Source organism: Acanthisitta chloris, unplaced genomic scaffold (assembly GCF_000695815.1).
Source record: "Acanthisitta chloris isolate BGI_N310 unplaced genomic scaffold, ASM69581v1 scaffold4196, whole genome shotgun sequence".
Classification (NCBI taxonomy): domain Eukaryota; kingdom Metazoa; phylum Chordata; class Aves; order Passeriformes; family Acanthisittidae; genus Acanthisitta; species Acanthisitta chloris.
This window is the reverse complement of record NW_008677516.1, coordinates 108,575-121,399: the sequence shown is the minus strand read 5'-3', so window position 1 is coordinate 121,399 and position 12,825 is coordinate 108,575. Positions and strand designations below refer to the sequence as shown.

Sequence of the window (12,825 nt, the reverse complement as noted above, 5' to 3'; positions counted from 1 at the left end):
GTGAGGGTCCCTGGTGCCAAGCCCAGGAGCTCTCCAGGGGAGAAGCCAGACTCTTACCCTGGTGTTCGTCACCAGCAGGTCCCGCACCGTATAGCTCTCACATTCCTCCTCTTTTTTCAGCTCCACTGTGATGTCTCCATAGGACACGGAGCCGTCAGACGGCCAGTACTGGGCACACTTCTCCTGAGGAAGCATCACAGGAGAAGACAGGGTGAGGACCCCGTATTTCTCCCATGGGCTTGAATAGAAGAGTCTTCTGGGGGCTGGCAGCTGCTCCAAACCAGGGGGGATCCCATGGACTTCACAGACTCATGGAATCACAGACTTGTTTGGGTTGGAAGTGACCTTAAAGATCATCTCATTCCAACCCCCTGCCATTCATTTGTTTTGCTGCTGTTTAATGCAGTTATTCCTGGGAGCTTACCTGGCCTCTCTCCTCCAGCTCCGTTAGCATCACTATGGAGCAGGATTTCCACTCCCAGATCATCCTCCAGAAGTCCTCTATCGTGTGCTGCAGAGGCCCTTGGCTGGCGATGTAGGAGTCCTTCTGGCGATAACCCTGTAATGTGGGAACAGGGTTAGTGGTGCACTGGCAGTGCTGCATGCTGGGAGCAGTGGGAGGAATGCTCTTGGACATGGTCAGGTTACCAAGCTCAGTTCAATTTTGGGAGCACCATGATTGTCCATGTCAATGACCACAGCCTGGGCAGAGAAACCTGCTCTCATGGTGCACTATGGGCACCACCACGTTGCTGCTCAGCACCTGAGGTGCCATCAGCTAGCACTTCACCATGTAAAACCTTTGTTTTTGAAGAAACAGAGCAGGAGAAGGATCATATCCCCTTCAGAAGCCTGACCTTATCCATTTGGAGAAGAAAGATTTGGCATGCCTAAGTGATATTGCAAACCCTGAGTGCAGGAGCTGAGCTTTGCCTAAGCTCCAAGTACTTCAGGTATGAATTTTACTGGGTTTTTTTTGGAAGAAATAAGCAAAACTAGATGATCTCTAAGGTCCCTTCCAACCAAATACATTCTATGATGTATGAAAAGTAGCAGTAAGTCTGGATAACTCTGGTTCTTCCACAACCAGAAAGTGTTTCTGTTTTCAAACCCCTCTGACATTCCCCTGTGCCCTTGCTGCAGACTATGACTACAGATGCTTCGTCATTTGGAGTTTGTCATTTAAGCAAAGTTCAGCAGAGGCAGGAAATTGAATCCTCAACAAAATTGCTTACGTGCCATGGAAGCTTTCTGATCTGGATGCACAAGGCAGCTGCTCCCGGCTGCTCCTGCAGCCAGAGCCACCCACAGGGACCCAGCAAGGGAGATTTCAGGGAGCAATTAACTAGGGGTGTTAGAACTGGGAAGAAACTGGATTTAGTGGTTCAACCCATTGCAGCGATAAGCTTTTTTGGAAAAAAACTCCCCTCTGTCATTAGGAGATGAAAGCAGAAATTGGGCTGGAAAAGAGCAGGGTCTGTCACTTGGCCAGCACTGGCATCACTGCATGAAGATAAATATTCATCCCAGATGTCCCTCTGGAGACAATAGGATTGCTCAGGAGAAAAGGATATGCAATTACTTATCTCCTCTTCGGAGTGAGGAAAGCACTTAACCTTCCTGCCTTGCCTCACCCAGACAGGTGTAATGGGATTGACCTGGTTTTTCTCAAGGGTTTTGGGATTGTGTATTGCTCCATTACCTAATCTATTGGATGTTTTCTGACCAAATCACTGGTGCTGCATCATCTCCATGGCTACATGCATATGCTCCTCCACAGCCATCAGCAGAGCCCAGAGGTGCAGAAGCAACCCAGGATTTGGAGGCTCTGCTCTCCAGCTCTCTTCTCCCACCAGCTGTGGGACCGGAGGAGTTGCATATTTCTTGGAGAAAGAAACCAGCACCATCCAGTGACACAAAGCACAGTCAAGTGGAAAGAGCCTTATGAAACCTCAGAGTGTTTTGGACAAATCCTCCCCACAAGAAGCAGTGTGAGGTAAAGTTTGCACTGGGAGAAGATGGAGAGAATACTCAAGAAGACTCACGTCAATGAAGGAAGCGTTTACGTAGTCTGTGTTCTCTTCACCTCTCTTCACTGGAATGATTACTCGGTTGAACTCATCTGAAACACAACAAAATGACCTGAGTTTTGGAGAACTTCTTCAGATCGTGACTCCTGGGATAACCATGCACAGCTCTTAGCTGGGGAGTCACCAAGCCCTGAGTGGGAGACAGAGATATGGGAAGGGGAACCTTGTGTTTACAGCATCCAGCTGGGACAAGGAGACTCAGCTCTGCTCCATGCCCTGGTTCGGGAAAGGAGAAGGGGATGCTGAGCATTCCAGGAGCGAGACCTGCTCAGCACTGGGACTTCCTTTCCCTCAAGGCAGAAAGCCTTGGCAGCAGAAACCAGCTGAGAAGAAAGTCATGGCAGAAGTCACTGCAGAAGCCCTAGGGGCAGTGTTGTATTTGGCCAAGAAAACCACCTGTCCTTGACTCTGCCCTGTCCCTTCATGTGATCCCTGCTTGAACAAGGGATTGGGACAGATGACATCCACAGTTCCCTTCCCACCTCAGCTGGTCTGTGACTCCATACTGTGAAGTATAAATACCTCTGTCTTGACAGCTCCCAAGCACACACAGAATCACAGAGTGGCTGAGGTGGGACAAGAGCTCTGGAAGCCATCTGGTCCAACCCCCTGCTAAGGCAGGGCCAGCCAGAGCTGGTTTCCCATCTGTGTCCACATTTTTAATATCTCCAAGGATGGAGACACCACAACCTCCCTGGGCAACCTGTGACAGCACTCAAGTCACCCTCACAGTCAAAACGTGTTCCCTGATGGTCAGAGGGACCCTCCTGTGCCTCAGTGTGTGCTCATTTCCCCTTGTCCTGTCACTGGGCAATACTGGAAAGGGCCTGGCTCCATCCTATCTGCATCCTCCCTGCAGGTATTTATGGACACTGATGAGACTTCCCAGAACCTTGTTTTCTCCAGGCTGAGCAGTTCCAGTTCTCTCAGCCTTTCCTTAGAGCAGAGATGCTCTGGTCCTTTTGCTGGGTCTCTCTTGTACTGGAGAGCCAGAACTGGACCCAGAGCTCCAGCTGTGGCCTCACAAGTACTGAGCAGAGGGGCAGGATCCTCTCCCTTGACCTGCTGGCACAGCTTCGTCTCACAGAGCCCAGGACACCACTTTGTCACAAGGGCATGTTGCTGGCTCAAGGTCAACTTGGTGTCCACCAGGACCCCAGGGTCTTTCCTGCTAAGCTTCTTCCCAGCTGGGTGGCCCTAGCACAAACTGGTGGCTGGGGTTGTCTCTTCCCAGGGTCAGAACTTTGCACTTTTCCTCACTGAACATCATGACAGCCCTGTTGTCCCATTTCTCCAGCTTGACTGCTGTCCCCACACCCACCAACATGCCTTCCCCGGGAGACAAACAAGCCTTACATGGAATTATCTGAAGCACCCTGTTCTTCTTCATGTTTGCTGGCAAGTTGCCCGTTCTCATCTTGTCGTTCTGGATTTTGATTGAAGTGAGTTTCTGCAGAGGAAGGAGCAAAGCAGAGATAGGTTTCAGAGCCACCCAGAGCCAGGAAAACACATGGTGGTCCCCACATCCAGCATCATCCCAGCAGATCTACTAGGACCAAACTCACCTTAAACTCCTCTTCCAGCCCATTGCTGCTGGTCCCTGGCACTTTGTTGTAGATCTTCTGGAGGTGGATCTCTAACGAGGTCACCTCCAGCTCTGTGTCACCGTAGAGATAGTGCTCCAGAAGTGCTTGGTATATAAACACATACTGCATCTGCAGGAATTGCAGGGAGAATTCATCAGTCCCTGTTCACACTCAGTGAGCACAGACCGGATGCAAACCCACTGCTCTGCTGCTCACACGTGCTTGTTGGGCAGGTGGCACTTCTCTGAGGCCCCAGAGAAGCAAGTGACAATGTTTCTGTCACTAAATGGGGACTGGGACTTTATTTGCTGCACCACGCAAAGGTGATGTGACACAAAACGTTCTCCAAGTCTGGAGAAAAGGATGCTCAGGGGGCACCCTGTTGCTCTCAACAGCTCCCTGACAGAAGGCTGGAGCCAGGTGGGGGTCAGGCTCTGCTCCCAGGAACAAGTGACAGGACAAGAGGAAACAGCCTTAAGCTGTGCCAGGGAAGGTTTAGATTAGATATTATGGAAAATTTCTTCATGGAAAGAGTTGTCAAGCCCTGGCATAGGCTGCCCAGGGCCATGGTGGTTACCATCCATGGAGGGATTTAAAAGCTATGTAGATGTGGCACTTGGGGACGTGGTTTGGTGGTGACCATGGCAGTGCTGGGTTAACAGTTGGACTGGATGATCTTAGGGATCTTCTCCAACCTAAATGATTCTATGATTCTATGAAGGGGATGAAAAAGAGCAGGACCCACTGAAGGGCTCACCTGATGCAGCACCCTTCCAAAATACGGCTGATGCTCAACCCTCAGTAGGCCTTGACTGCCTGAAGGAAATCTAACCCCAGTGAGCAGAGCCCAGAAGCAATGGTAGCAGCACACTTACATCTGTCTGTACCATCTGGCAGCGCTGAGCCCGGATGCGGCTCACGAAGCCGTAAACATCCACCTTCCTCTCCGCATGCATCATGTCCAGCATGGCATCGATGACAATGAAAGTGCCTGTGCGTCCCACCCCAGCACTGAAACAGAGGGGACAAGTGCTCAGTGCTGTGGTGTACGGTGCTTTGTAGGGCAGCCAGGAGTGAGCCAGACAGTCCCCAGCCCTAAGCAAATAGCAATGTCTGTTTGGGAGATGACAGAAATCCTCAGTGTGGTGTTCAGCATACTCTGTGTTGTGCAGAGATGCACACACCATCTCCAGTGACCACCGTGACCAGAGTGTGTGACAGGCTGGAAGAGCTGGGAGTGTTCAGCCTGGAGAAGAGAAGGCTCCAGGGAGACTTTCTAGCACCTTCCAGTGCCTAAAGGGATACAAGAGACCTGGAGAGGGACTCTGGACAAGGGCCTGGAGGGACAGGACAAGGGGAAATGGCTTCCCACTGCCAGAGGGCAGGGATAGATGGGATATTGGGAAGAAATTCTTGGCTGTGAGGGTGGTGAGGCACTGGCACAGGATGCCCAGAGAAGGTGTGCCTGCCCCATCTCTGGAAGTGTTCAAAGCCAGGTTGGATGAGGCTTGGAGCGACCTGGTCTCATGGAAGGTTTCCCTGCCCATGGCAGGAAGGTTGGGACTAGATAATATTTAAGGTCCTTTCCAACCCAAACCACCTATGATATCCAGTGTCCTTATAGGATGCCTGTTCCAACCAGCTCCCTGATGCTCCTTCCAGTCAATCTCCACCTTGTGAAGGTCAGCCCCTGGGGAAACCTTGTGTCTGTACTGGGAGCTCAGCCATTAAGGAGATGTAGTATGAGGCCAGCAGACACTAAGGGAAGACAAAGCCCTTTTGTCAGCTGTTTTTTGAGAAGGAATGAAAGATGGATTTGGGAGGTTGCAAATGTGATCATCTTTGCCTTTAACTGTGGGGCTTTCTCTTTTTGAAATGTGGAAGACCCTGGTGCTCCCCCAGGTTTGCTGCTGCACTGGAAACCACTCCACATGAGGCCAAACACCATGGTCCTTGCTCCCAGGCACACTGTCAGCTGAATACTGCCTTCCCCAACAAGAGATGCTGTCCTCTTGTGCCCAGGGCAGTGGAGAGCCAAGGGAGATGCCACCAGTGCCCAGCAGTGGTGCTCAGCTTGGCTTCCTTGGCATCCAGATAACCCAAATGACTCAACACAACCCTAATTGCTGTAGCACCATCATATCCGTAATTTCAAGAAGTTCCTTCAACTCACATGCATTTTTCTGAATGTCCCCATGTGAACATCACCACTTAGCATGGGAAAGTTAAATAAAGATAATTAAAAAGGCCTGACCAGAGAAACAACCCTTTTAAGTATGAAATAGGAGATGCTTTCCAGAGGCAGAGGCCACCTGTGAGCAGGACTCACCTGCAGTGCACGACTATGGCTCCTGCATATTGGGGGTTACAGGTCTTCACCTTCTTCAGGAACTTCAGCATCCCGATGGGGGTGAAGGGGACCCCGAAGTCAGGCCAGCTGGTGAAGTGGAACTGAGTCACCAGGCGCTGAGGCTTCTTGTTCGTCACGTCACCGACCTGAAGTGTTAATGAGAAATACTCAAGATTTCCCTTCTTTCCCCAAAATCAAGGGCAGAGAGGGAGCTGCAGCCCTGAGATGGAGCTGGATGACTTAAGAAGCAGCATCCACAGCTGAAAGGGCACAGACCCAGACACTGTGAGAAATTTGTCTAGAAAAACATGACATTTTCATCACTCAGCACTCACATCTGAGGAGTGTGAGATGCCAGCTTGGCCCCAGCTGTGGCTCCAATCTGGCAGCAGCTGCCATATTTCATTCCCAGGGAGCTCAAACAGAAGCTGTTGCTCCATCCTTTCCCACTCCTCTGCCCACAGCATCCTCGTGTTAAAGGCAGGGGAGGAAACCACCCATGCCCAGGCCACTGGAGTGAAGGATGAGGCTTAGGAGAATCACACTCAGGGTCCAGATGGGTTTTCAGGCACCAGCTCTTCCCTGCCTGCCTGCCTGCCTCCAAGAGCAGCAGGAAAACAAACAGAGCAACTGGAACACCCAGGGTCTCCTTGGAGGACAAGGAAATGTAGTGACAGATGGGAAAGCAATCACACCCAATGCATACGGCACTGGATTTTGTGTCGGCTCATGGGATAAATCTGATTATTTGCAGGCATTAAGTGTCTGTGGGTGAGAGCAGGAACCAGTACTGGTAACAGTCCTGGAGTATTACAGGATGGAATTTCAGCCTGGCATCCATCAGCTTCCCTGCTCTCAGTACAGCCACCCTGGTATCCACTGGGAATGGGTGTTTAAGAAAAATAAATTCTTAATAGCTCTGGTTAAAAATGGATGTTGAGGGTCATGTCATCCCAACTGTAATCTTACGGCACCTTGGAGGAGTTGAGGAGTGCACCAGCACCTTCGGGATGCCGAGTTTAGAGAGGGGAGGAATGGATAGGATGGGATGGAGTGGGAGATGAGCCCTGGCACCTGTTGGATGCAGAACTTCCGCACGGTGTAATCCACCAGGACGGTCACATCCTCCACAGACACTCGGATGTTCCCATATGTCCAGCAGCCCTGATCCGGCCAATACTGAGCACACTTACACTGTAGAGAGAGAACACAGGTGCAGATGAGTTCTGGACCCACACAAGCCTGGGACCAGCTCCAGGACATGCCCATGGACATAATATATGCTGGATTCAGCCCAACCCATGAAGCCTGGCACCTACCTCTTTCCTCTCTTTCAGGTTGGTCACCATGACAATTGTTGCTGTGTTTTGCTCCCAAATCATCCTCCAAAAATCATTCACTGTTTCTTCCTTTGGTCCTAAGGGTAAGGAAAACAAAACACTTTCTTTGGGATCAACCTCTCAAGATTTGAGCCCAAATCCCAGTGTGTGAGGTCACACATCGTGGGTGATGCAACACACTTTTTGTCAATAGATGTCAGAACAAGAGGTGCTCTGGTGTCTAACCTAAGGAACAATCCTATCACACAGTAGCTGGAATTTTTGGACGTGTTTTAGGATCACGAATTCCATTTTTAGCCCAAGAAGGGGAAATCACACAAACGGAGCATGGAAGCGACTTGTCCAAGGTCACACAGGGAAATTGTGTCTGTCTCAGAATCCACAGAAGTCCTATCCTGGGATCTTGGGTTTTAGCCATGGGATCCCATTGCAATGTGGCACAAGGATAGTTCCTTGCTGCCTGCCAGACACGGAGCTAACTCAGCCTAGACTCTCTTGCCAAGCCTGAGGCTAAGGGTGAGCCAAGAGAACAGCAGAGCCAAAGCTTAACCTGAGCCTGGAAGCGCTGACGGACCCAATCCAAGCTCCTTCTCTAGCAAGAGCCAGAGAAACTGGCAGGTGATGCCCTGACTCACTGGCAAGTCGAGTGGAAATATAAAACACTCCCTTGGGCAGGTAACACCCTGTTGCTGACATCAACTCTCCTGCAGGTAGGAATCTTGGTTTTAGGATGTGTTTGGACTTCTGAAGACCACAGTGAATTTTCGCTTCCCACTGTCAGAGGGCAGAGCTAGATGGGATATTGGGAAGAAAATCTTCCCTGTGAGGGTGCTGAGGCACTGGCACAGGTTGCCCAGAGAAGCTGTGGCTACCCCATCCCTGGAAGTGTTCCAGGCCAGGTTGGATGGGCCTTGGAGCATCCTGGGCTGGTGGAAGGTGTCCCTGCCTATGACAGAGGGTTGGAACTAGGTGGTCTTTTATGTTCTTTCCAACCCAAACCACTCCATGATTATATGACTTGGGGAACTGAACTAAGCAGCTTCCTGGTGTTATTTCCAGAGATCACAATTCCTGCAGCTGTGAGCCAGGGTGGAAGGACAAGGCTCAGGGCAGAAATGCTTTGATACCCTCCAGCAATGGGTATTACACAGGTAGAACTTCTATTCTTCTGCCAGCACATTCAGCACTGGTCTTTGACTGGGAAAACCATTTTGTGAAAAACCTGTGGACCAGCCAAGCCTCCTTTTGACCAGAGGCGCTCTGCAAGATGCTGTGCTGTAGTTAGACTGGTCCAGCTTTACTGAGCAGAGGGATCCATCCCAGCTGCCACCTAACACAGCTACAGGGATAACAGTATTTACCTTGTGCAGCAATGAACTTGTTTTTCTCTTGGTACCCCTAGAGAAAAGGAGAAAAGGAATAAAAATTAGTGTTCTTCTAACACAAGAGTCATGAAATGCATTGACACTGGTAATAAACATATCCAACACCTGCTCTGCTGCTCACTCTCCCCTGTGCAGAGAAGGGGCTGCAGCCTCCAAGGGGAGAAACGGCACCAACAGTAGGGCTGAAATAATGGAAAATCCCTGTGCAAAGGCCCCTTTTCCCAAAGTAACATTCCCCACAGTCACATAACGCAGGAATGACCCCACTTGTTGGCAGAAGACACTAATGAGGTGGTATCTGACAACTCCTCCAGTGGGATCAGAGCCTGCATCCAGAGCATCATGTGAAAACCAGCATTAATCTCTGGGAGAGGAGGCTGTTGAACTCATGGGATTGATTTTGTGTTTTATTTATTGGGGAAGAAAGAAAAGAGCTCTTTTGGGGTCCTGCTTTGCTTCATGCGATCCCATCTCTCACATGACCCTTCCAACCAATTTGAGCCACATGATGTTAACCACATAGGACCCATCTCCTCCCAAGAGCAGAGCAGGGCAATGTTGCTTCCATTTTCGCTGGATTCCTTGATTTCTTTTTCATTCCCTTTCCACATCCAGCCCTGCAAGCTGGACAGTACTGACAATCAACTGGCCACACTCTTCAGGTATTTAATAGCTGTGTAAATGAGGCACTTGGGGACATGGTTAGTGGTGGCCTTGGCAGGGGGAATGGTTGGACTTGATGATCTTGGAGGGCTTTTCCCACCTTAATGATTCTGTAACTCATCAGATACGCCCAGCTCCTGCAGGAGTGGTTCTCAAACCCTTTCCAAAACAGCCACCTCAAGTCTGCAGAACACCAAAGAGCGCAAGTGCTTCTCCTTAATTTAGAACTCGGGAAAAGAGAGGTGGGAGGAGATGGGAGGTAGTCTTCTCCTAACCATCCTCATCCATTGCCAAGTCACACCCCATAAGAGCCCCATGTTCTCAGTGGGATCAGGGACTGCAGGCTGGGACCTGCTAGTGGGGATTTCCCTTTAAATCACAGAACTCACATTAATGAAGGAGGCATTTATGTAGTCGGAGTCAGGAACCCCTTCGACAGGCGTCAGGTGAACCCTGGAATGATCATCTGGAGGAACATTGAAAACCTGCATTAAAAACAACTCCCTCCATGCAGCTGACACCTGGCATGGCAAGAAAGCCATGTTGGAGTGGAGCCCACGCTCACTGGCTCCCTGAAAAAACACCTTTATGCCCCCAAATTCTCCTTGCTTAAGTCTGAGGAGGTGTTACACCTCACCCAAGGCAGTTTTTCTTCTTTGGAGTGCACATCTGAGGACACCTAGAGCCAGGCCATTGCCCCATGCCACCAGGCAAGATGGGTCTTTTAGCATTTCCCATCCATTTCACTTTCCACGGCCTTCTGGCTGTTGCTGACTTGAGGGAGCTCTTCCTCACAGGTATCTAAAGCTAAAGCAGACACAGCCCCCACCTGGGAGGTGAAATGACCTCAACCATACCCTTGCCCATCCGAAAGACAGGAATGGGGAGCCCTGGCAGGAGCACTGGGTGTGTTTCCCCCCATGCATCCAGCTCCAATACATACAGGGCAAAATGTTGACATATCTGTTCTTCTCTTTATTCTCCTCCTTGGAAGCAGCTTCACACGTGGCCTGTATGGGACACGCTGGGAGAGCCTGAAATGGCAGGAAAAAAGGGCTTTCCATGATGTTCTCATGCCACGGCAGGAACCACGATGTGCTGACATGTGCCACATGTGAGCATCCTGCTGCTCTGGACATGTCCTCCGTGCCCACACCCCTCACCTCCACCCCAGCACCAGCTCCTCCTCCCCACCGAGCTCTAAGTGACCATTTAAATAGCCTGGGCTGGACCAGAGGGAGCAAATCTCTTTGGAAACGAGATATCTGGAATCTTCGGATCCATGAACACGAGGTGGCAGCAAAGCCTCCAGCTCCAAACCCACCAGCCAGCATCAAGGAGCTCATTTCTGCCCGCGGAGGCTCTTGCTGAGATTTCCTCATTAGCAGCGCTGCTAATCAGCACCTGATCAAGTCTCCAGGGCCTAAGCCCACCCAGCGATGGGAAGGAGCACCCATGCAGAGGGTTGTTCTTCAGCCAGCAGTGCTGGGGACCTCTGGTTGGAGGGTGTTGGGGTGACAGGTGACACTGTCACTGGGTTTCATGCTCGAGCACAGGAGGTGTTTCACCAACGCCATATTCCACATCCTCTTGGAACAGAGAAGAGGATCAGGACAGACTGGAGGTGTTCACTATCCCTTCCTCCAGCTGACAAGATGGCAACAGAAGTCTACAGGGCAATCAAGTATTTACAACCCAAAAAATCCTCTTTCCTGGGCATTCATCGCACCTATCTAGTTTCATGGAAGCGCAGCCAGGAAGGGGATCAAGTGTGAAACAGCTGGACACAGTCCAGTGGCTTTTTTTAATCTTCTCATCATCCTCATGTCACACTGTGCCTTGGACTTGGGTCTGGAGCACAAGGCTGATGAGGAGTGTCTGAGGCTCAGACTGGAGAAAAGGAGGCTCTGGGGGAACCTTCTCACTCAACAATTCACTGACAGGAGTTTGGGGCCAGGGGGGAGTTAGGCTTTGCTCCCAGGGATCAAGGGACAGGAGGAGAGGAAACGGCCTCAAGCTGCACCAGACGAGGTTTCAATTTGATATTTGGGGAAATTTCTTCCCTGAAAGTGCTGTCCAGCCCTGGGCCAGAGGCAGTGGTGGAGTCACTAACCCTGGAGGGATTTAAAAGCCACGTGGATGTGGCACTTGGGAGCATGGTTTAGTGGTAGCCTTGGCAGTGCTGGGTTGAGGGCTGGACTTGATGATCTTAGAAGGCTTTTCTAACCTAAATGATTCTATTCTATTTTTCATACTGCCAAGGTGAAGCAGGTTTGTGATCACAAGAAGATGTAGAAAGCTGTCTCAGAAGAGATGCTCCAGCACCGTGGGATAAGCCCAATACCCAAAATATTACTCACTGCTGAAGGCAAACCTTTGTCCTATCCATAGTCGTCGTTCTGTTTCAGGGTTAACAGCTCACTGAAATAGATGGGCCCATTTCTATTTCTCTGTCAAGGCACTTGTTTTGGCTCTTTGTGGATTTAAGCTATGAGGACTGAGAGGAGGGAGGCAGAGCTTGGGAGGAAATCAGAAGGCTGAGAACTCTGGAAGACTCCAAGACATTCAGGACCATTCCTGAACCCGGCAAAATGTAGCCCTGTAGTGTTGCTTGCTAGCAACTTTGCTAGCAGCATAGCATCCCTTTGCTTTCTGCACTGAGTGTGAGCAGACTGCACACCCTCACTGCAAATTCAGGGATAGAATTGTCTCTCCCTCCTCACAGCCCTTTGAGAAACCCCTGGACTAGGACCAGGCTGACCATCCGCGATGTAAGCCCAAATTACACAGCAGCCTGTGGGACTTAAGGGCAAGAAGAAAGGCACTCACGTTGAACTCCTCCCGAAAGAGCTTGTTGTCATCTGCCATACGTCGGTTGATCTCCTCCTCCAGTTTGTCCACGGGCAGAGGGGGGTACTTGCGGTTGGTGCTGGGGGAGCGGGCAAGCAGCGGCATGCTCTGCGGCTCTGCAACCACATCAGCATCAGAGGTGCCCACCCAGCTGCTCCCTGTGTCCAGCACTTGTCACCCATGTCCAGGGGGGCACTGGGACCTCTGACATCTCGGGCCACCTCATATCCAACTATCCCCAAGTTCTCATTGAATCACAGAATGGTTTGGGTTGGAAGGAACCTTAAAGATCATCTAGTTTCACCCTCTGGTACAGGCAGGCACACTTTCCTCTAGACCAGGTTGCTCCAAGCCCCAACCAACCTGGCCTTGAATGCTTCCAGGCCTTTTGGTCTTCCTATGTACAATGCACAAAGTTTAATATCCCACTGCAGTGCTTCAGGGGCAAAGTGGCTGGAAAGCTGCCAGTGGGAAAGGACTTGTGGGTGCTGAACAACAGCGACTGAGTATCAGCCCAAGTGGGCAAGAAGGCCAAGGGCCCCTGCTTGTACCAGCCATAGT

General features: G+C 50.7%; 1 protein-coding gene across 1 annotated transcript in view; it reads right to left on the bottom strand.

Moving 5' to 3' along the window:
* PTPRA (protein tyrosine phosphatase, receptor type, A) overlaps positions 1-12,825 on the bottom strand; it is a 63,368-nt gene that overhangs the window by 1,763 nt on the left and 48,780 nt on the right. The window contains exons 7-19 of the mRNA XM_009076526.1: positions 12,244-12,380; positions 10,358-10,448; positions 9,804-9,880; positions 8,728-8,764; positions 7,346-7,443; positions 7,101-7,220; positions 6,006-6,172; positions 4,552-4,687; positions 3,656-3,805; positions 3,447-3,540; positions 2,046-2,122; positions 425-559; positions 58-183 (exon numbers count right to left, since the gene is read on the bottom strand). Coding sequence (XP_009074774.1) covers positions 58-183; positions 425-559; positions 2,046-2,122; positions 3,447-3,540; positions 3,656-3,805; positions 4,552-4,687; positions 6,006-6,172; positions 7,101-7,220; positions 7,346-7,443; positions 8,728-8,764; positions 9,804-9,880; positions 10,358-10,448; positions 12,244-12,380 — 1,445 coding nt within the window. The remainder of the gene's footprint in view (positions 1-57; positions 184-424; positions 560-2,045; positions 2,123-3,446; positions 3,541-3,655; positions 3,806-4,551; positions 4,688-6,005; positions 6,173-7,100; positions 7,221-7,345; positions 7,444-8,727; positions 8,765-9,803; positions 9,881-10,357; positions 10,449-12,243; positions 12,381-12,825) is intronic.